This window comes from Nycticebus coucang, chromosome 6, assembly GCF_027406575.1.
Source record: "Nycticebus coucang isolate mNycCou1 chromosome 6, mNycCou1.pri, whole genome shotgun sequence".
Lineage (NCBI taxonomy): Eukaryota > Metazoa > Chordata > Mammalia > Primates > Lorisidae > Nycticebus > Nycticebus coucang.
In genome coordinates, this window is record NC_069785.1 from 52,153,937 (window position 1) to 52,178,284 (window position 24,348).

At 42.8% G+C, this 24,348-nt stretch overlaps 1 protein-coding gene across 1 annotated transcript in view; it reads left to right on the plus strand.

The window, feature by feature from the left end:
• Positions 1-24,348, plus strand: part of SLC27A2 (solute carrier family 27 member 2) — a 55,848-nt gene that overhangs the window by 23,231 nt on the left and 8,269 nt on the right. Inside the window, exons 4-7 of the mRNA XM_053596150.1 lie at positions 4,418-4,542; positions 16,227-16,421; positions 21,511-21,601; positions 22,136-22,334. Of these exons, the coding sequence (XP_053452125.1) occupies positions 4,418-4,542; positions 16,227-16,421; positions 21,511-21,601; positions 22,136-22,334 (610 nt within the window). The remainder of the gene's footprint in view (positions 1-4,417; positions 4,543-16,226; positions 16,422-21,510; positions 21,602-22,135; positions 22,335-24,348) is intronic.

Sequence of the window (24,348 nt, forward strand, 5' to 3'; positions counted from 1 at the left end):
ATTTTGCATTAATAACAAGGCTATTTAACTTACATATTGCAAGCAAGTATCTAAAATATTTATATTTTCTCATGCCTGCTTATCTAACAATACATGGGTCACTACAAAAGTTTTGAGACAGACTGTACTATTGTCTATTATTTCACTTCCAAGAAACACAGTTGACAGTATCCTTTCTGATTGACCGTGCACATTTCAACTTGCTTGGCTTATTGGTGTTGCTGGGAGGGCTTCATTTGTTTCTGTGCACATCAGTTTTACATTTCTTGAATTTTGCTTATCTCAGAACTTTCATAATGACCCACATATAATGCCATAAATTGTTCAGCATATCAAGAAAGAAGCTCCTGGGTTGTGCCCATAGCTCAGTGGGTAGGACTCTAGCCACATACACCGAAGGTTGGCGGGTTTGAACCTGACATGGGCCAATTAAAACAACAAAGACAACTGCAACAACAGCAACAAAAAATAGCCAGGAGTTGTGGTGGGTGCCTGTAGTCCCAGCTACTTGGGAGGCTGAAGCAAGAGAATCATTTAAGCCAAGAGTTTGAGGTTGCTGTGAGCTGTGACACCATGGCACTCTACTAAGGGCGACATAGTGAAATTGTCTCAAAAAAAAGAAAAGAAAGAAGTTCCTTTAAAATATTTTAAGTCTTTATCTAGGTTAAAACACTTGATTCTTAAATTTCATACATAATTCTCCAACATGCAAATTGCTCTATGTAATCAGATGCTAATGTAGAGCAATTTGCGTGTTGCTCTACATCAGCATCTGATTTAAAAGCCGTCCTCATTCTTATGATTTCTTCCCTATTCCCACAGCTCCCAGCTCTACTCAGAACACTTGGCTTAACATTGCTTCTCCTTCCTTCTCAAACTTTACTACTCAAATTGAAGTTCCGCCCCTTTCTCCTTCTAATAGAATTTATGCCACTTTTATACATTAAGGCAAAGTCCAATATCTCCCCCTTCTAGGAAAGTATCTGTAACTTTTTGACTAACCCAGAAGACTGGCCTTTTTCTCCCATTGTAGCATTTCAGGTTAAATGGTCACCTCTGTTTATATAATAATATGTACATATACTTATATATGTGTGTATATGCATGTCATGAGCTGAACGTTCATCTCCCCCAAAATCACATGTTGAAATCCTGCACCCCAATTGATGGTATTAGCAAGCAGAGCCTTTGGGTGATGATTAGGTCATGAAGTTGGAGCTCTCTGGAGTGGGATTAATGACGTTGGAAGAAGAGAGAGTAGATCTCTTTCCCATCTCTGCTGTCCTCCATGTGAAGACACAGGGAGATGACAGCAATCCCCAAACTAGGAAGAATGCCCTCACCAGACCCAGGATTTGCTGCACCTTGATCTTCAGCCTCAAGAACAATGAGAAGTAAATGTCAGGTAAACCACTCAGTCTAGAGTGTTTTTTTACAGCAGCTCAAACTAAGACTATGTGTGTGTGTGTGTATATATATTTATTATATATATATTTTACCTATTTTTTATATATGTGTATATATACACACACACACATATGCACACATATATAGTCTTGTATATATAAATACCACAGCTTAATGGTTTAAAACAACAGATTTATTGTCTTACTGTTCAGGAGATCAGAAGTCCTAAAATGAAGGTGTCAGTAGGGCTAAATTCTTCCTGGAGGCTTTAGGAGAAAATATATATATATATCCCTAATCTGAAAATTAAAAACCCAAAATGCTCCAAAATCTAAAACTTTTTGAACTTTGGACACCAATATGATACCACAAGTGGAAAAATACAACACATAAGTACTTAACACAAACTTTGTTTCATGCACAAAAATACTGTATAAAATTACCTTCAGGCTATTGTGGATAAGGTGTATATGAAACACAAATGAATTTCATTCTTAGTCTTGGGTCTTTTCCCCCAAACTATATTATTATGTATATGCAGATATTCCAAGATCTGAAAAAAATTGAAACTTGAAACACTTCTGATCCCATGTGTTTCAAGTAAGTGTTGCTCAACCTGCATCTGATTACCCAAGCCTCTGCTTCTATCCCTCATCTACCAACTGATGAGCCATAAAGTACTCAGCCAGCAGCAGTACCAGCCCCAATCAGGGTGGAATGACTAGGCCTGGGTCATCTTGCTGGGCCTTTTAAGAATAGAGTGACTCAGGGCGGCGCCTGTGGCTCAAGGGGTAGGGTGCCGGTCCCATATGCCGGAGGTGACGGGTTCAAACCCAGCCCCAGCCAAAAAAAAAGAATAGAGTGACTCTGAGGCTCCCAAATGGCCAAATCAATCATTTAAGCACCATCAGCATGTGCTAAAGAAGAAATATTCGTATTCAAAAAGTTTCTCTTCTTCCAAAACATTGAACTTTGGTGTATTTAAGAGTAAAACTGGAGTGGCACCTATGGCTCAGTGAGTAGCCCGTCAGCCCCATATACCGAGGGTGGCAGGTTCAAACCCAGCCCCAGCCAAATTGCAACAAAAAACAGCTGCATGTTGTGGCAGGTGCCTGTGGTCCCAGCTACTCGGGAGGCTGAGGCAAGAGAATCACCTAAGTCCAAGAGCTGGAGGTTGCTGTGAGCTGTGATGCTACAGCACTCTATTGAGGGCAACAAAATAAAAAAATAATAATAAAAATAAAAGAGTAAAAAAATATTTTATGAGGTTTTTGTTTGTTTGTTTGTTTTTGCAGTTTTTAGCTAGGGCTGGGTTTGAACCTGCCACCTCCGGCATATGGGGCCAGTGCCCTACCCCTTTGAGCCACAGGCAATGCCCATTTGTGAGATTTTTTAGTTTTACTTTTACTACATTTCATGACTATAATTAAATTGAATATGATAAATACTCCTACCTATTTTATTAGGTTTTTATTTTTGTTTTTTGTTTTTTTTTGCTGCTACGACAAATTTCCACAAACTTAGTGGCTTAAAACAATACAGATTTACTCTTACTGTTTTGGAGGTGAGAAGTCCTAAAGTCAAGATGTCCACAGGGCTGCATTCCTTCAGGAGGCTTTAGGGGAGAATCTATTTTCTTGCCTTTTCCACCTTCTAGAGGCTGCATCTATTTTTTCAGCTGAAGGCCACCTTCCACCTTCAAAGTACCTTACTCCAACCTTTTATTTCCATCATCCCATCTCCTCCTGTCTTTGACCTTGCCTCCTCCCTCTTATATATAAAGACCTTTCTGATTACCTTGGTTGCACCCAATGGTTCGGGATAGTGTTTTCATCTCAAGATCATTAACTCAATCACATCCACAAAGTCTTTTTTGCCATGTAAGGTAGCATTTTCACAAATTCTGGGCATTAGGATGTGGACATCTTTATGTATCGTTTTATGTCTACCTCACCCATCATGAAAGAATATTACCTCCTGCTTATTCAAGACCTTGACTCTCCATTACCTACAAAATTAAATTTGGCTCCTCCACTTCCAAGCTGTCAATGATTGTGCCTATAGCTGCTTATCCAGGTTCATCCACCCATCCTTCACCACCCATCCAGGACACCTGAGTCTTGGCCATCCCCCAACACCTTTTGAGCTGTCCTGTCCTTTAGACCAAGCTTTTTTCTCTGTTTAAAATTCTCTCATCTCTCCCTATTCATTTCTTAAGGCTGAACTCAAATCCTCCCTCTTTCAAACTGTGCCTTTCTCAGCCCTCGTCTGCAAACAGAATCACTATCTCTCACTCTCTCTCCCCTGTAGGGCCTCATTTGAACCTCTAACTACAAGATCAGATTTATTGGGCGGCGCTTGTGGCTCAGTCGGTAAGGCGCCGGCGCCATATACCGAGGGTGACAGGTTCAAACCCGGCCCCGGCCAAACTGCAACCAAAAAATAGCCGGGCGTTGTGGCGGGCGCCTGTAGTCCCAGCTACTCGGGAGGCTGAGGCAAGAGAATCACCTAAGCCCAAGAGCTGGAGGTTGCTGTGAGCTGTGTGAGGCCACGGCACTGTATCGAGGGCCATAAAGTGAGACTCTGTCTCTACAAAAAAAAAAAGAAAAAGATCACATTTATTAGAATGAATTTTTTTGTGTTTTCTCCTCCATAGATTGGAAGGCCCTCTAGGAAAAACTGTGCTTAATTCATTTTTTTGCATTGACTATAATAGGTACTCAATACTTGTTTGTGAATATAATTTATTTTAAATTTTATACCTTTGAAAGATGATAAATATAATTGAGGAATTTTTTGTAGTTGTTTTAAAAATGATTTTATTAAGATATAATTCAATGGATGCATTTAAAGTGTACTTTTGGTGTAGTCCCAGGCCTGTGAACCATCATAATAATCAAATTGAGAGCATTTTCATCAACCCAGAAAACAACCTCACACTCCTTAGCCACCACCCCTAACTTCCCAAGTGTGTGATTCTTTACTGACACTTCCTATGCTTCTTCTGTAGGTTCTACTCTTGCCTTGCGGGCTAAATTCTCAGCCAGCCAATTTTGGGATGACTGCAGAAAATACAACGTCACTGTCATCCAGTATATTGGTGAACTGCTTCGGTATTTATGCAACTCACCCCAGGTAATACTCTCCACGTTTCAATGTCTTGTTGAAATGGGTAAGATGAAAATTCAAGTCACTCTGTGTGATGCCAGGCTTCAGCAGATTCATGTATATCAGCTTTGAGTTTAGACTACAATGATGATAAAGTGCTTGGCACTACACCTACTACCCGGAGGGGGCTTACTAGATGGCAGTTAATATTATTATTATTCCCTGCCTTTTTACCTATTTTCACATCTTACCTTCTACCTAGAATAGCTTCTGCTTTCCTCTCTGCTTACTAAAACCCATTGTCAAAGCCCAGTACAAATGATAACTTCATATGTTAAATTTATTTGGGTCATTCCAACAAAAATCATTCCCCCTTTCTCTACATCACTTTATTTCTACCTCTTATGGCCCTTGCCACATGGTAGATATTTGTCTTTATGCCTCCTATCCTCCCAAGGCTGCAACATCTTTGGGGCAGGGACCATATCTTGTCACCTTGCCCTCTTTTTTTTTTTTTTTTTTTTTAAGACAGTCTTGGCTCGGCACCTGTGGCTCAAGCGGCTAAGGCACCAGCTACATAGCTACATACACCTGAGCTGGCGGGTTCGAATCCAGCCTGGGCCCCCCAAACAACAATGACGGCTGCAACCAAAAAGTAGCCAGGCACTGTGGCAGGCACCTGTGGTCCCAGCTACTTGGGAGGCAGAGGCAAGAGAATCGCTTGAGCCCAGGAGGTAGAGATTGCTGTAAGCTGTGATGCCACGGCACTCTACCCAGGGTGACAGCTTGAGGCTCTATCTCAAAAAAAAAAGACAGTCTCAGTGTGTTGCCCTTGGTAGAGTGCTGTGGCATCACAGCTCACAGCTACCTCAAACTCTTGGGCTTACACGATTCTCTTGCCTCAGCCTCCCAAGCAGCTGGGACTATAACACCCAGCTATTTTTGTTTTGAGTTTATGTTGATAGAGTAGATAAAGGGCCTTAGAATTTTGGTTGTTGTCATCGTCGTTGTCATTTTTGTTTAGCAGGCCAAGACCAGGTTCGCACCTGCCAGCCCCAGTGTATGTGGCCAATAACCCTCACCACTGAGCGACACGTGCCGAGCCTCCTTGTCCTCTTACATTAAAAGCATGCAAGAGGGTCGGTGCCTGTGGCTCAAGTGGCTAAGGCACCAGCCACATACACCTGAGCTGGCAGGTTCAAATCCAGCCTGGGCCCGCCAAACAACAAGGGCTGCAACCAAAAAATAGCTGGGCGTTGTGGCGGGTGCCTGTAGTCCCAGCTACTTGGGAGGTGAAGGCAGGAGGATCGCTTGAGCCCAGGAGTTGGAGGTTGCTGTGAGCTGTGAAGTCACAGCACTCTACCCAGGACGACAGCTTGAGGCTCTGTCTCAAAAAAAAAAAAAAAAAAGCATGCAAGAAACTTTTACTTAATGTTCTTTAATGAATAAATTCTCATATGACTTTGAAACCAACCAAGCCTGTCACTAGGCTGGGAACAGATACCCCAAGGACAGTGGATCTGACTTGTTTGTAGATGTCCAGCTATCTCATGGGGTTGTCCTCAAGAGCTCGTCGGAGATCTGGTAGCTGGCCTTGGTACCATATCAGGATTTCTCACTAGCAGCGCTCCTGGCATTTTTTGTCTCGTTAATTCTTTGCTGTACGGACTTGGGTTGCATTGCAGAATGACTAGCAGCGTCTTTGGCCTTTACCCACAAGATTCCAGCAGTAACCTTTCCCCTCTCCAGGTCATGATAATCAAAATGTCTCCAGACATTGCCAAATGTCCCTTGCCTGGCAAATCCTACCCTAGTTGAGAAGAACCACTGGACTGGGCAATGGCGTAAACTCACCAGATTCTAAGGCCTTCAATCTACTCTATCAACATAAACTCAAAGGATCACTAAGTTGATAAATTGCTACTGATAAGCACCTGTTTTGTTCAACTTATGTACTAGCTGCTGTGTGCTGTAGAAAGAAGTGTAAGATGCCCTTCCCCCGGACTCTCCTTATTTCACTCAGTCTTGACCCAGAAGTCACCTCAATAGAGTCTCCTCCTGCTAATTATAAAACATACCGCCTGCCCTTTGCTATCTGCCTTGTCACTGCTTTTCATGGCACTTGTCACACCTGACATAATGCAGGTGGATGTGATTACTGTCTGCTCCATCCCCCTTAAATGAGAGATCCATGCAAGCAGGAACAGATTCACACCACGAAGATCTAACTGATTTTGATAAATGAACCTCTAATTTCTTGCCCCTGAAAAATGTGTAATTGAGTTGAGAGAGGTAATATGTTTCCCCAAAATGTTCATGCTTTGCACACATTATTCTGATCTTTTGGCAGATTCACAAAGGTCATAATTTTATGTGAGCTGGGTTAGGACCTTTTCCGTAGCAGTTTCTGTTAATGTCGTTATTGATTTTTTTTTTCATACTAGTATTCCGCTTGCTCCTCAAGACTGCATGCCTCTCTGTTGAAACCCAGAAATCCATCTGGGGCCCTTCTGTTTGGCCTTCCTTCTCTACCTTAAAGACACCCTCTTGTCGCTTACAAGTCCTCTTGGGGAGTCTGTGTTGTTTCTATTAGTTCTAAAGGGAGCCTCTTTGGGCTGGAGGAAAATAAACATGTTTGTGTGCAGCTCTCTTCAGGCTCACACAAACACACAACGAGAAACACTCTTAACACCTTTTATTATACTGTCGTTTCAAATGCCAGAAAGCAAAGTTTGATTGGGGTTCTATACCTTCAAAGTATCAATGTATTATGAATTGGTATACAGTCTCCATGGCCTCTAATGTAGAAGTAGATCTGGAGTTCCTGTTTGCCATTGCTTCCCCACCCCTGTGTTCTGTTTGTCTGGAAAATCCCTAAGGCTGGATGCAGTGGCTCACGCCTGTAATCCTAGCACTCTGGGAGGCTGAAGTGGATGGATTGTTCAAGCTCAGGAATTGGACACCAGCCTGAGTAAAAGCGAGACCCTGTCTGTACTAACAATAGGAAAAAAAAAAAAACTAGCTGGGCAGGTGGCAGGTGCCTGTAGTCCCAGCTCCGCAGGAAGCTGAGGCAAGAAGATCGCTGAAGCCCAAGAGTTTGAGGTTGCTGTGAGCTATGATGACACCATGGCACGCTACCTAGGGCAACAGAGTGAGACTTTGTGTCAAAAAAAAAGAGAGAAGGAGAGAATCATAATAAAAGATCAAAGTTATCTCCCCAAAACCTCCAGTTAAAGATTTTCTTTAATCATAGGTCATCACAGAAGCCCAGATTCTATGGAGCTTAAAGAAAGATTATATTGGGCGGCGCCTGTGGCTCAGTCGGTAAGGCGCCGGCCCCATATACCGAGGGTAGCGGGTTCAAACCCGGCCCCGGCTGAACTGCAACCAAAAAATAGCCGGGCATTGTGGCAGGCAACTGTAGTCCCAGCTACTCAGGAGACTGAGGCAAGAGAATCGCTTAAGCCCAGGAGTTGGAGGTTGCTGTGAGCTGTGTGATGCCACGGCACTCTACCGAGGGCCATAAAGTGAAACTCTGTCTCTACCAAAAAAAAAAAAAAGAAAGATTATATCAAAAGTACTTTTCAAACAAAAGTAGACAAAAACTAAAACAAGCAGTGGAAGGCCGGTGTAATTAGGTACTTTCTCACCCTCAGAGCTGCCTAGGAGAATGGGCTGTCCCTGGAGGAGGGAACACCAGCCTGAGATCCAGCCCCAAGCACTGGATCTCAGGGAATCGACTTCTGCCTTAGCTGAGCAGCTGACCCAGTTGACGCCCATCCACAGACATGGCACAGCTCCTCAGGTGGATCTGGGGCCAGGGCTGGGAGGCAGAGCCAATGTGCTTCTCCTCCCTCTTCTTAACCATGTTCAGCAGCTCTTTTGGCAAAGGACTGTGAAGGATAGCTCCCATGGATGGGTCAGGGGTTCAGGTTTGTCTCCAGGCACTCAAAGCAATACTTAAGAGCAAGTCAGTAGGCCCGAATCCTAACTCTGCCATTTGAGCAGAATAGTTAACCTCTCTAAATCTTAGCTTCCCTTCAGCCAACAGGAGAAGAAATGGTACCTACCTCACAGGAGCAGGGGGTCTATGAAGACAACATGAGATGATGTACGTAAAGTACAGAGCAAAATACATGGCACTTAGTAAATGCTCAACAAATGGTAGCCATTATTATCATTATCATTATTTTCTATTCTTAACAGTATGTAGCTCATAGTAGGTGGCCCATACATATTTATCAAGTGAATCAATGAAAATTCTGCCCCCTCCCATACACAAAGGAAGAAAGAAGACATTCAAATTAGTCAGTTAATCACTCTTATCTGATGTGGGATTGGATAGCTAAACTATTGACTTAGGTGATTTTTTACAATGTTATGGTGTAGTCTTTATCCTAGGTGATTTTTTATAATGTTATGGTGTAGTCTTTATCCAATTTGCCTGTCTTCCCTTGTTCTATTTGGGCCTTTGCTTTCAAAGCACCTGTTTATAAGGAAAGACCATTCTGTTACATTTCTTGCAGTGTGCAGTTGTCAGCCCCCATTTTGTTTGTGCAGTTGCCTGAAAAAAACAATGTCATTTATGAAAAGTTATTTATTGAATTCCAGCACTCTGGGAGGCTGACACAGGTGGATTGCTTTTGCTCAGTAGCTGGAGATCAGCCTGTGCAAGAGCAAGACTCTGTCTCTACTAAAAATAGAAAAAAAATGACCAGTCATTGTGGCACACAACCTGTAGTTCCAGCTACTCAGGAGGCTGGGGCAAGAGGACCACTTGAGCATTTGAGTTTGAGGTTGCTGTGAGCTATAACACCACAGTACTCAACCCAGAACAACAGAATGAGACTCAAAACAAAAGTTACTTATTGGAGCAAGATATTGCTAAAGGTGAGTGTTTCTTTCCTCCAATTCTGGAATGAAGCTACAGTAATGAGGCTTTATGCTGCCTACTAAATGTAAGACCAAAGTGGGAGGAGGAAAGGGAACTAGAGGAGAGTTCCAGGGACCACCACATAGAAGGCATGGTATTTGCAAGGGGAAATAAGACAGAATAGACTCCACCTCCCTAGTGTTGTCTGCCTTCTCTGTGAAATTCGATAACCTCTGTAGTACTAAAATTTCCATCTCTGCATCACTTTCATTCTGATAGAAAAGAGAATGATGGGTGTGAACCAGCATAGAGTGGAGAGTGGCCAATTGACTGGGGGCTGAGTAGGGGACAGGCCAGGAGAAAGAGGAAAGACCAAAGGATCAGGAAGGTTTGCCAGAGAAGGTAAGTTTTGAAGAGTGCAGAGTTCTCCAGCCAGACAAGAAAGAAGGGCTTCCGGCTACCTGGAGCAGCATGTGTGCAGTGGAACAAAGTCACCTGGCACACCGGGAGCCACAAACAGTGTGGCAGAAGGGGAGACTTATTTGCAGGGCCAGGTGACAAGGACTTTATGTCGAAGACTTAAATGTGAATGGAACACATCACAACTAAATGGTCTGATATACAAGAATGATGTAGGAGGTAGCATTTTTATACTGTGCTTTCAGCTGCAGTGAGGAAAATACACTGAAAAGAGAATTCTGTAAAGCGAACAGGTGGAGCCTCATCCAGCAGAAGTTACAGCATATTAGTCATTAAGAACATGGACTCTAGAGTTTTTCTAAGGTGGTAAGGACCTCCTGCCCTTTCAACTCTTGGAAGTCATTCAAAAACAAGGAAGACAAGAAAAGCGCCATCATCTAAGAAACTAAGAGGCATTGCAACCATGAACTACATAGTAAAGAAAACTAATAGATGAAGGTGACCCAGCAGGGCTAAGGAAGGTGAAATTTAAGAAGAAGGAAGTTGATTGACTTCCTGAATGGTGAGAAATTGGGAGCTCTGAATAAAGCTAAAGGTGGGATGAGGTATTAGGCTTAAAAACAGGATTATTTGAAAATTTGTGTAAAGAGTAACTAGATCACTGTTCCCATCCCCCACCCTGTAGACATCAGGAGATTTTTTTCTCTGGAGAAGATCTAAAAAATCTTTAACCTCAAAGACCCCAAGAATGGAGGAAAGCAAGAGTGAGGCTGGGATTGAGTAAATGTCTACATTCTGGCTAGGGAGGACTCCAGCATTTTTCCCCTGCAGGTTGCAATGCCTCTTAGTTTCTTAGATGATGGCGCTTTTCTCGTCTCTAAAAATAGCCAGGCATGGTGGCAGGTGCCTGTAGTCCCAGGTAGTTGGGAGACTGAGGCCAGAGAATCCCTTTGAGCCCAAAAGTTTGAGGTTGCTGTGAGCTATGACAACACAGCACTCTATCTAGGGCATCAAAGTGGCACTCTGTCTCAAAAAAAAAAAAATATATATATATATATATGTCCGCAGAGATATTGCAGAAGATAACATATTTATAAAACAAGAAATGTTTCACAAAAAAGAAAAAAAGAATAAGACCTGAAGAAATTTTTTTTTTTTTTTTTTTTTTTTGGCCGGGGCTGGGCTTGAACACGCCACCTCCGGCATATGGGACCGGCGCCCTACACGTTGAGCCACAGGCGCCGCCCGACCTGAAGAAATTTTTAAATGACTTTGAAAAATCTTTAATTCATAGAATGATTGAAAGGTAAAGTTGAGAAATGGACAATTGGAAGAGAGTAAATAAAAAAGTTAGAAATCAATTAAAGAAGTGCATCATATATTTAATGGGAAGAGAAAATGGAGAGGAGGAAATTATCAAAGAAATAATACAAGAAAATATCCCAGGACTGAAGGACAGATTGAAAGGGTCAGTTGCATACCCAGTAAAATTAATGGAGAATAAGAAATTACACCATAAAGGAATTTCAGACTACCAAAAAAAGAGAGACAGTTCTACAAGAATGATATTTGACTTGTCAACAATAGCAGTGCAAGCTGAAAAACAGAGTGATACTTTCAAAATTCTAAGTAAAATTATTGCCCATCTAGAATTCTATATCCAGTCAAATTATCAATGAGGTATACAAAAAGAATAAGTTCAGATATCCAAAGTCTCAAAAAAAAAAAAAAAAGTACTTCTTACACTAGCCTTCAGGAAGTTACTAGAGAAAATGTTCCAACCAAAAAAGAGAGTGAAAAAAGAAAGGAAAATACGGGATTCAGGAAAGAAAGACAAAGGAAATTTCCCCAGGCCAGTGAGCAACTAGTCCAGGTTGGAACAGAAGGATAAAAAGAAGCATAATGAAAAAAAGGAAATTATATCCTCTGGTAGAGTTCACTATGAGGAAGATTTTTATTTAGAGGCTATTGGCGGGTAAGAAAAGACAACAAACAGACATGAAGAAAATGAAGCAAATGGGCAGGGAGGCAGTTAATTCCAGGAAAAAAAATTGTTCAAGAATTTGTTCTTAGTATATTAGCTCCTCAGTGGTGTAATTTGGGCAAAATAATGTGAGCAATGAATGTTGATGTAAGCAAAAATTGTGATACTGGAAAAATCAGAGCGCTTATTCCTCATCTAGCACAGTAAGAAGTGTAAAATTGTTGAATCTGGAGATAACAGTATAATCAATTCATTTAGAAATACTAGATCAGAAGAAAGAGCTAACAAGAGTTAAAAGTGTCCACCTCTGTGTGGCAAGCTGGTACAAAGATGGGGACAGATAAGTGGAATGATCACAGCATTTAAGAGCCTTTCAGTACTATTTGACTCAGTCTATGTGCGCATCAACTCTCTTAGGCTTTTTTTTTTTTTTTTTTTTTTTGCAATTTTGGCCAGGGCTAGGTTTGAACCTGCCACCTCTGGCATATGGGGCCAGCGCCCTACACCTTTGAGCCACAGGTGCTGCCTGAGGCTTTTTTTTATTAAGGAAATGCATTCTCTAAAGTTACATAGATTTGTATTGGAATCTTGGAGCAACTATTTGCTACCTTTGTGATCATGAATAAATTATTATAAGCTCCCTGAGGCTCCATTTCGTCAGCTGTAATATGAGGCAAATACTTTATTATAATAGCTATGACATTTTGATAGGGTTCTTTAGAAACTTAAGCTAATACAGATCAAATACCTGACACATAGCAAAGTCCTCGTTGGAAGCTTTCAGCTTATTCGAATTGCCTGGCATCCTGCATTCTTCCCTGGATACCCTGACCTCTCACTCCTCCCCAGTCATTTAATCCTAGTGTGGATTTAAGTCCCTCAGGTGTGTTTGTATGTCACACCTTAGCTCAAATGTGGAGGAAGAGGTCTTATCCTTGTTAAAGAAAATGAACAGATGACCTTTGACCTAAAAATCTGTTCCTCTGAGAAGTGGCTTTGGTGATAGAGAAACACTGTTTCCCCTGTGGGAATGGAAAACTGGAGTCATATTCTACTTTCAGCCACTGGTGAACAAAACCCGAGGTGAGAACCAGACATCTTAGAAGGCTCCAAGATCTCTCATGTTGGTGCCTAAATATTTCCAGCCCAAGGCCCTAATCCTTTCTGCTGGTGTTAACTGATCCCTCAGTTGTATGATGAAAACTGAGCCCATGGTGTTGGGATTAGGAGCTCAGCTACCTGCCACCCACAGGTGACAAGTGCACCTGTGAGGCTGGCCAGCTTCTCACACCCCTAGAGCAGCCATGGCCTCCAGCACCCTAAGGCCTGCCCTTGTGCCAATGCCCTGGCCTCTAGCTATTAAGCAGAGAAATTGAGGGTTTCTTGATGGAAGTTGTTTATTTTACTACAGGGATTATGCTTCATGCAAAGCATGGATCCAAGCACTGGGGATGATATAGAGATCTGTTTGGCCTCAAAGGAGTTTACCATCTAATGAGGGAAATAGATGTTCAGCCCACTTCCATTAGACAAAGAAAGAAAGTAAGCAAGTGGGAGAAGGGTTGAGTGTGGGCTGTGTGGGGGATATGTAGGGTCTGGGCTTTGCACATGGGAGTGCTGCTTTGGAGCTTATGTGCAGGCCTGGGAGCAGGTAAGCTCCAGGGGCAGATGATTATGTTTGAAGAAAAAGTAAGTATTCTTCAGATATTTGTATTATTATTCTTGGAGTGGCAGTGAGGGGCAGTGGGGGTGGAAGGGGACAGTGGTGGTCTCTGAAAATTGACCGTAATTACTGAGAACAGTACCTTGTGGGCAGGGTAACACTGCAGTTTATTTCCAAATGATGATGCTTGAGAGTGAAAGGGAGTGAAAAGTAAAGAATGCCAGGATCTCAGGCACATCTAGGACTTAACCCTAGCAAACTAGAATATGGGCTGCCTACTTGCCCTTGCCGGAACTTTGTGATTAGACAGGGGAATGGATTTGCTGACCAGTGAACCAAGGGAGCCGATTAGGACAGTATATTCCTACTCAGTCGAAATGTGTAGGGCTCATGCAGGGTCAAAGGGCTCCTCCATGACTCGGGTTAAGAGCCTTTGGTGTGGGGCGGCGCCTGTGGCTCAGTGAGCAGGGCACCAGCCCCATAATACTGAGGGTGGCGGGTTCAAACCCAGCCCCAGCCAAACTGCAACAAAAAAATAGCCAGGTATTGTGGCGGGTGCCTGTAGTCCCAGCTGCTCGGGAGGCTGAGACAGGAGAATCGCCTAAGCCCAGAAGTTGGAGGTTGCTGTGAGCTGTGTGACGCCACGGCACTCTATTGAGGGCAATAAAGTGAAACTCTGTCTCTACAAAAAAAAAAAAAGCCTTTGGTGTGGGCGCTCAGCCCTCAGACCACTCAAGGGGCCTATTTTTACCAGGGGCCGGTATCTGTGCACCTCTCTCGTTAGGACTCCTGAAGGAGCTTCGCCACCTCAGTTTTGGCCAACAAGCTACTTAAAAATGACATGAATGCTCCTCCTGCATGGAAACCAATTCAGAGTTTGTTTGGGTGTGGTTTTAAACTGCTACATCAAAGTCCCTCTGCCTCACAGACAACTGCCAGCTTTTTGCTTTAAACAGCTCTTTCCAAAGAGGAACTATTATTCTGAAATCACTTCACAGTGATATCCCAGAGTAGGAAATGATGTAGAAAAAAATGCTCTGATTTAAGCAGTTGCTGCTTGAGCAAAGAAATCAACACTCCCTGTGAGGGGAGAGCCCGATGACCAGGACTTTTACCCCATTTCATTCTGTTCTCTGGTAGAATACAGGTTCATGGAATCACAGAATTTGCCAGATAAAATTATACCTATTTCTTTACCTCGTATCCTTCCAGGCTGTGAGTTCCTACAAGACACAATTGCCTCATTAATGTAAAATATCATCGAAACCACGGTATCTGTGGGGGCCTCCTAAATGAGTATGGTTGAGTGGAAGGCAGCATGGTCCTCGCCCCACCTCGGGGGAGGGGCGCCTTTCAGTCCTTTTGTCCCAAAAGATTTTCCTTTGTGATTTTTATTTATAGCAAAACATGTTCCTCCCCTGCCACCTGAGGCCACTGGGAGCCAGCTTCCTCCTCTTCCTCTCCCCATTCCATTGGGCCAGTGCTGTTATTTTAGTTCAGCTCAACTAATCTTTGGACCTCTGGGTCTCCCTTTTAAATGAGGGAATATCAAGATTCTTCTACCCAGTCCCTCCAGGCCCTGATGTTATTGCTTTTTAATGACTTTGTAGAAAATGATTCTCAGGCCAGTGGGGGTCCTATAGTCCCAGCTACTCGGGAATCTGAGGCAGGAAGATCAGGAGATTAAGAGCAGCTTGTGCTATAGTTGTGTTTTTATCTTTCATATGAAAGGGGGGTTGATTATCTATTGCTTTCATAATAGTACTGAGTACATTGGGTACTTTTTCTTCCACTCTTGAGATACTTTACTAAGAATATGTTCCAGCTCCATCCATGTAAACATAAAAGAATTTTAAAAAAGAGAAAGGGTGGCACCTGTGGCTCAGTGAGTAGGGCGCCGGCCCCATATACCGAGGGTGATGGGTTCAAGCCCAGCCCCGGCCAAACTGCAACCAAAAAATAGCTGGGCGTTGTGGCGGGCACCTGTAGTCCCAGCTGCTCAGGAGGCTGAGGCGAGAGAATCGCGTAAGCCCAAGAGCTGGAGGTTGCCGTGAGCCGTGTGACGCCACGGCACTCTACCCCAGGGCCGTACAGTGAGACTCTGTCTCTACAAAAAAAAAAAAAAAGAGAGAGAGAGAAAAAAAAGTAACCACCAAAAAAAAAAAAAAATAGTAAGACCAGCTTGTGCTATACAGTGAGACCTAGTCTCAAACAAAGAGAGATACCTCCCTCCATACCTCCCTCTCCCTCTCCCTCTCCCTCTCCTCTCTTCCTCCTTCTTTCTCTCTCTCCCTCCCTCTCTCACCCCCTCCCTCCCATCCTTTTCTGTTTCTTCTTCTTTAACAAGTGAAAGTCGTTACTCAGGGTCCTCCTAGAAGTAGATTGCTCCATCTCTGACAGATCTTTCCCATGTTGGCTCCTCCTTTCTAGAAATTCCCTGATACCTACCAGCCCCATGAAGAAAACTTCAGTATTAGCACATTATTGTAACTTTAGGTTGGATATGGACTAAATGTTGGCACACCTGGTTCTGTCAGATTGTCACACAGTGGGAAAATCCAAGTCCTCTGGTTCTTAACTCAGAGTTCTAGCTGTCAGCCCACACTGCTTGTGTTAGAGGGAGAGGGGACGTATGTGTGAGTGGCAGGAAAGTCATGCACTGAGGGGAATTTGTAACCCACATGCCTATGTAAAAAATAAAGGCAAGTTTTAGTACAGAAGTTCAGGCTCCAGAGATGTCTCAACTTGGTCTCCTTCTCCCCCTATCACAGAAGCCAAACGATCGTGATCATAAAGTGAGACTGGCAATGGGAAATGGCTTGCGAGCAGATGTGTGGAGAGAATTCATCAAGAGGTTTGGGGATATTCGCATTTACGAGTTCTATGCTGCCACTGAAGGCAATATCGGATTCCTGAATTATACAAGAAAAATAGGTGCTGTTGGAAGATTAAACTACCTACAGAGAGTAAGTACATTGAAAACTGAGAGCTTATGTAGCTGGTTTTCAGATTACAGAGATTTCTTTTTTTTATTATTAAATCATAGCTGTGTACATTAATGCAATCATGGGGTACCATGTGCTGGTTTTATTACAGAGATTTCTTAAGAGGTATGTCATAATCAGAATTCACGCAGCATCAGAGCCACGTCCCATGCATATCACCAAGAGGTTTTGCTCATTCTTTGTTGACTGTGACCTCAAAAAGTCAAAATCCTTCAATGAAAAACATCTTAGTTTCTACTAATAACAATTCATTGTGCCTTTGCCATCTGCAATGTTTATGACATCTTCCTGTGACCACTTATACTGGTACATGATAAAACACCTGAAGGTTACAAGTTCCATAAGTTTATCTCACATTGTAAAACATATTTTCCTTTAATTGTGCTGTGCCTCACAGTCACCTGGGAAACTTTTTATTTATTTATTTATTTTTTATTTTATTTATTTATTTTTTTTTATTGTTGGGGATTCATTGAGGGTACAATAAGCCAGGTTACACTTAGATTGCAATTGTTAGGTAAAGTCCCTCTTGCAATCATGTCGGGAAACTTTTTATATGCATAGATGCAGGACCCCCCACTCTGGGCTTTGGATTCAGTTGTTCTGAAATGAGACCCAGGCATCCCACTTCAAGTATCTATGGTGGTTTTTTGGCCGGGGCTGGGTTTGAACCCGCCACCTCTGGCATGTGGGACTGGCGCCCTACTCCTTGAGCCACAGACGCTACCCGATATTTCTTAGTTTTAAGTCAGCTCACATAGGAGTCTCCTCCCTGTCAGTTACTTTATTGCTTGGGGTCTCTGGACAATCTGTTGTCTTTTTGAGCTCAAGTTGGTTATCAGTCTTCCAGATAACCATCTATTCTACAAACTTCCAGGAATTCTTAACAAATGCTGAGCCTCCATTGGCTGGAGAAGTCACTGTGGTCTCTGGTGAGATGAGTGACAGCTCATCCTGCCTGGTTATGGAACAGCCATACTGAAACCCCAGGCAACCTGGGTCCTCAGGGACAGACCAGCAGAATACAGAGAACAGTAATCAGTGTGCAGAAGAGCTCTGGCTCTGGAGAGCAAATCTCGGCCTTTCCACATGCTAGCTGAGTGACCTTGGGCAAGTAACTTGTGTTCCTTAGGCTTCAATTTTGTCATCTGTAAAACAAGACAGAAACAGAAAATATAAAACCCGGTGCCTGCCTCACCGACATTCCCTAAGGGAAAGACATTGTTAAAAGGATTAAATTAGGGTGACGCCTGTGGCTCAAGGAGTAGGGCACCGGTCCCATATGCCAGAGGTGGTGGGTTCAAACCCAGCCCTGGCCAAAAACAAACAAAAAAAAAAAAGAAAGGATTAAATTAAACAACTCATGAAAAAGCCCTTAGATGCTGTAGCCTAGTGCCCATAATATGGTAGCCTTGAATAATTGTTTGCTGTAATGATAATTATCATTTCTTTTCTTGCAATCTTGCCTGATCTGAAGACACTCCAGCAATGACAGCCAAATCTGTGCTGCACAGACTCCCCCACTGCCCTCCAGCCCTGTCCAAACACATGGCTGTTTTAAGCTGCATGAATCAAAGTTTAAGTTCAGTTCCTCAGTCACACTAGCTGTTTCAAGTGTTGAATAGCCATGTATGGTTAGTGACTGTCATGTGGAGCTGTGCAGATGTAGAACGTTTCCATCATCACAGACAACCCCACAGGGCAGTGCTGTGACAGAGTCGGTGTCCTGCTCCCCACCAGGACCACCGCTGAGAGGGTCAGCAAGTGGTGCGTATAGGCAGCACCCAGATTACAAACGCCCAACTGGTATACGAGTCGCATTTACAAACCAAGGCTGTTACAGGTAAGAGGTAAATGTACCTGTTCAACTTACAAACTCAACCTAAGGACAAACCTGCAGAGCATGCCTTGTCTGTGACCTGGGGACCACCTATATTACTAGTTCTTTGCTTTCTAATCCATTGATTGCCATATTTTTTTTGTTTTTCTTTCAATTTCAGCTGGCTTTCACTCTTCTTAGTTTGAAGGGTTTTTTTTTTCTTTTTTTTGTAGAGACAGTTTCACTTTATTGCCCTCGGTAGAGTGCCGTGGCATCACACAGCTCACAGCAACCTCCAACTCCTGGGCTTAGGCGAGTCTCCTGCCTCAGCCTCCCGAGTAGCTGGGACTACAGGCGCGCGCCACAACACCTGGCTATTTTTTTTGTTGCAGTTCGGCCGGGGCTGGGTTTGAACCCGCCACCCTCGGTATATGGGGCCGGCGCCCTGCTCACTGAGCCACAGGTGCCGCCCGGTTTTTTTTTTCTTATTTTCTTTTTCTTACTTTCTTTTTTTTTTTCTGTTCTTCCTTTAGCGATTCTCTTGCTCTTTGCCTCCCAAGTAGCTGGGATTATAGGCGCCCTCCACAACACCCAGCTTTTTTTTTTTTTTTTTTTTTCCGTAGAGACAGGGTTTCACTCTGGCTCACTCCTGCTCATACTGGTCTCGAACCTCTGAGCTCAGGAAATCCACCTGCCTCAGCCTCCCACAGTTCTGGGACTACAGGCGTGAGCCACCACACCTGGTCTGATTGCCATATTTTATTGCCAGTTTTGAAACTTTAAATAAAACCACATTTAAAAAAAATTTTGGCTCACGCCTATAATCATAGCCCTCTGAGAGGCGGAGGCAGGTGGATTTCCTGAGCTCACAGTTCAAGACCAGCCTGAGCAAGAGTGAGACCCCAGCTCTAAAAATAGCTAGGCATTGTGGTAGACACCTATAGTCCCAGCTACTTCGGAGGCTGAGGCAAGAGAATCACTAGAGCCCAAGAGTTTGAGGTTGCTGTGAGCTATGATGCCACAGCACTCTATCAGGGGTGACACATTAAGACTCTGTCTCTAAATAAATAAATAAATAAATATTTTATGTGGAAATAAGCACTAGTTACCACCCAGAAATGTTAGATCTACATTTGTTGACCATAAATGCTGTTTGTTTTTTTGTTTGTTTGTTTGTTTGTTTTTGGCCCGGGCTGGGTGTGAACCCACCACCTCCGGCATATGGGACCGGCGCCCTACTCCTTGAGCCACAGGCACCGCCCTGTTTGTTTGTTTTTTAAGACTGAGCCTCAAGCTGTTTCCCTGGGTAGAGGGCCGTGACATCACAGCTCACAGCAATCTTTAGCTCCTGGGCTTAAGTGAATCTCTTGTCTTGGCCTCCCAAGTAGCTGGGACTACAGGCGCCCACCACAACGCCCAGTTATTTATTTATTTTTTTTTATTGCAGTTGTCACTGTTTGGCAGGCCCAGGCTGGATTCGAACCCACCAGCTCTGGTGTATGTGGCTGACGCCTTAGCTGCTTGAGCTACAGAGGCTGAGCCAATGCCACTTGTTTTTTAATAAGCTGCTATAAAAAGCATATGATTGCTCACTTGATCATATAGACTTGAACATAAAGTTGCAATGGGCACAGTAATCATGACTAATAATTGCATCCGAATAGTGTCATAGTTACATTTTTCTGCTCATAGGAATAATAATATACTTATTGCTCTTAACGAACTATTGAAATTTAAATCTTTATGCCATTGAATTATATATTAAATATGACATGATTTTAATTTTTTAGTTAAGGGCATGAAATATAATCATGATGCCTTTGATTCTTAAATATATTGGATAGCACTTCCTTGGAAATGTGAAACATGTAATAATGGCATATTAATGTAGGGTTATATAAGATTTTTTTTTGAGATAGTCTCACTATGTAGTCCTCGGTAGAGTGTGCCATGGCATCACAGTTCACAGTAACCTCAAACTCTTGGGCTTAAGCGATTGTTTTGTCTCAGCCTCCCAAGTAGCTGGGACTACAGGTGCCCACCACAACACCCAGCTATTTTTTTGTTGTTGTTGCAGTTGTCATTGTTGTTTAGCAGGCCTGGGCCAGGTTCAAACCCTCCAGCCCCAGTGTACGTGGCCAGCATCCTAAACATTGAGCTACGATGCCTGGGCCAGGTTCAAACCCGCCAGCCCCAGTGTATGTGGCCAGCACCCTAACCATTGAGCTACAGTGCCGAGCCACGTTATATAAGACTTTTAAAAGCCATTTGTGATATATCCATCAAAAGACATGTATATGGGTCATCACAAAAGTTATGATATACACAAAATAATCAAGACATGTAAACAAATGAAGCCCTCCCAGCAACACTGATAAGCCGATCAAGTTGAAACTAGCCCAGGTCAATCAGAAAGGACACTGCTATCAACTGTATTTCTTGGGAGTAAAATAATGGACTATAAGTACACAGTCTGTCTCTAAACTTTCATAGTGACCAACAGACAAGAATGTTTGTAACAGCTTTATTTCTAATTGTCCAAAACTAGAAACAATCCAAACTCCCATTAACAGGAAAATGAGTCAATAAATTGTGGCATATTTATGCAAGTGAAAATTGCATGGCAATAAAAAATAAACCATGACCAGCAGTACCAATACGGATAAATGAATATCACAGACACACTGAGTGAAAGAAACAGACACCAAGGCATACGGTTTTTTAATAAGAGTCAGAATAGTAGTTAACTTCACAGAAAAGGGCAAGAGGAGACTTTTTAGGTGAAATGAAAATGTTTTGTATCTTGTTTTTTTTGTTTGTTTGTTTGTTTTTTTATAGAGACAGAGTCTCACTTTATAGCCCTCGGTAGAGTGCCGTGACATCACACAGCTCACAGCAACCTCCAACTCCTGGGCTTCAGCGATTCTCTTGCCTCAGCCTCCCGAGCAGCTGGGACTACAGGCGCCCACCACAACGCCCGGCTATTTTTTGGTTGCAGTTTGGCCGGGGCCGGGTTTGAACCTGCCACCCTCGGTATATGGGGCCGGCGCCTTACCGACTGAGCCACAGGCGCCGCCCTGTTTTGTATCTTGTTACAAGGGTGCATACAAATGTAAAATTTTATCAACTTGTACATTTAAGATATGTGTACATTATGTATGCTATACCACAATAAAAAATAAACAATTATAAAATATTTGTACTCAAAATGATATATTTTAATTTTTCTAGAGATTCATAAGTTACGACCTGATTAAATACGATGTGGAGAAGGATGAACCTGTCCGTGATGGAGATGGATACTGCATCAGAGTTCCTAAAGGTACAGTGGACTTCAACCTGTGCCCTTCCTCATCTTGACCAAGTGACATTTAAGAACTAACATATTATTACCACATGGTAAAATGTAGCAAAGTGAGGTGTTTAAGTATCCTCAGAAAATCAGAAATTCTGAAAGGTGCTCATTTATACTACAGTAACATAATTACCATTTTAAACCTAGCTTAATATCTTCGTGCTTACACAGTGTTTTGTAGGAAGGGATATGCAATTATGGTTGCAAAGCTGTACTTAGCTTTAGGTGGTCTTTACCTGTAAGCTTTCACTACTGTGCATTTGTCTAATTGTGTGTAAATCATTACAGGTGTGTAGCCATATAAAATACTGTATATGTGTGTGGTTATGTTGGTGTGTAGACGATGCATGTGCACACACACACAACACATGCATGGAAAATGACACTTTGTACAGCCAGCTTATTACTAGTGGGTTGTGTGGCATCCTTTTAAGCATAGGTTGATCTGTAAATGTGCTTACCTCCAACACGTAAAATAATAATCGCTCTCTTTCGTCTTAGGTGAAATTGGACTCCTGGTTTGCAGGATCACACAGTTTACACCATTTAGTGGCTATGCTGGGGGGAAAACTCAGACAGAGAAGAAAAAACTGAGAGATGTCTTTAAGAAAGGAGACATGTATTTCAACAGTGGCGATCTCTTAATGATTGACCGTGAAAATTTCATCTACTTCCATGACAGAGTTGGAGATACATTCCGGTTAGTTTCTCTAATTTATTTAGCCAAAAATAAACACGGTTCAGCTTACTCTTAAATTAGAATCGCATCCCCCTTTGGTGCTGGTGCTTCCTTCCCTTCTGTTCTCTTTGGCATGTCAGTTCATCCTTCTGTGTTCCCGGAGAACAGGGAGGGAAGTGCTTGGAGAGTCACCCTGTAGTACACAGTTAACTTGGTTGGGTAACACCGAGTAAGAATAAGGCAGGAACCCTGTGTCAGAGTTCTGAGGACTAAAGTCCTTTTAACGCCTCATGTTTGTCCTTTATTAATTACTGGTCACTCTTAGGACAGCCAGGGATTTTTACACTGTTTCCAATCAAGGGGCTTTTCTTCCGATAAAATCAAATGCAAATTAATATGGAGCCCGTTGAAGAGGAGATGAGGGGTTCAGAGTCCTTCCCCTTCCTCCATCCCCAGCCAGATTATTACCCACAGAACCCCCAGGTCAGCACTAAGAAGTTTGAAAGTCCTTCTAATAGACAATGAAATTAATTTCTAACAATAGCATAGTCCTCCAGCCTCCTGACACAGCTTCCTTCCTTGATAAACCCCCGACGGGGTTTGCCCGTTCACCCCCAGCACCTACCACAGTGCCTTACAGACATAACTACCTTCTGCATGAATGAACGAGGGAGGGACGGAAGTTGTCTGACTGCAGTAGATAGATCTCTTGGGCTTGAATAAGGAAAACCAAGCTCCCTAGGCTCACCTCTGCTGCTAAGCAGCAGTGTTATCAAGGTAGGTAACCACGCTGGACCCCAGTTCTTTCACCCATGCATTGAGGGTCCCAGGGTGCCTTCCATCTCTAGCACTCCATGACTCAGAGTCTGTATCATTATTTTATCCACCTTCATGTCATTATAAGGTACTTTGGAGAAATGTAAAAAAAAAAAAATTTATGTAAGACAAAACTTAACTCCTTATTAAGTAAAAAATAGCACCTAACTGGGCCTTAACAATATAATCTCCCTGCAACTAAAGTTTGGTCTTTTTTCCTTTTTAATCAAAAGTTTGCTTTCTTCCATGAGACCCTGAAATACAAATACAAAATTCTGTTAAACAGAATTTCACTAATTAAATACAATAGCAAGGCTCAGCACCTGTAGCACAGTGGTTACAGCACCAGCCACATACACCCAGGCTGGCGGGTTCTAACCCAGCCCAGGCCAGCTAAACAACAATGACAACTGCAATAAAAAAATAGCCGGGCATTGTGGCAGGCGCCTGTAGTCCCAGCTACTCGAGAGGCTGAGGCAAAAGAATCGCTTAAGCCCAAGAGTTGGAGGTTGCTATGAGCTGTGATGCCATGGCACTCTACCCAGGGCAACATAGTGGGACCTCTGTCTCAAAAATTAATTAAGTAAATTCAATAGCAACTTAAGTTTATAAATGAGAAAAAGGAGAGGCCTATATACACCAAAAAGCAGTTGAGACTTATTTCTGATTTCCAGGGCCTTTCTTAGCCAAGGCTGTATTTTAACATTAGAACAATATCCTTCTGCGTATCATGTTTCATGTGACAGGACTAAAATTCTACATTTTAACTCATGACCGTAAGACCAGCACTTTGGGAGGACAAATCAGGAGGATCACTTGAGACCAGAAGTTTGAGACCAGCCCAGGCAATGTAGCACAACTCCATCTCTCCAAAAAAAAAAAATTGTTCTAATTAGCCTGGTGTGTTGGTACACTCCTTTGGTCCCAGCTACTCAGGAGGCTGAGGTGGGAAGATCACTTGAGGAGCCCAGGAGTTCACAGCTGCAGTGAGCTGTGATCATGCCATAGCACTCCAGCTTGGGCAACAGAACAAGAGACCCTATCTCTAAAATAAAATAAAATTCCGTATCTTATTATCTAGGTATATACTTTTGCATTATATGCCTCAAGCAAGGTACCTTGTCCAGGAGTAAGTTGGGGAGCTCAGGGGGCCAACATGGGGAAGGTAAGATCAGCCATCCTGCAGAAGTCTGAAAGAAACACGTGCTCTTGTTACTTC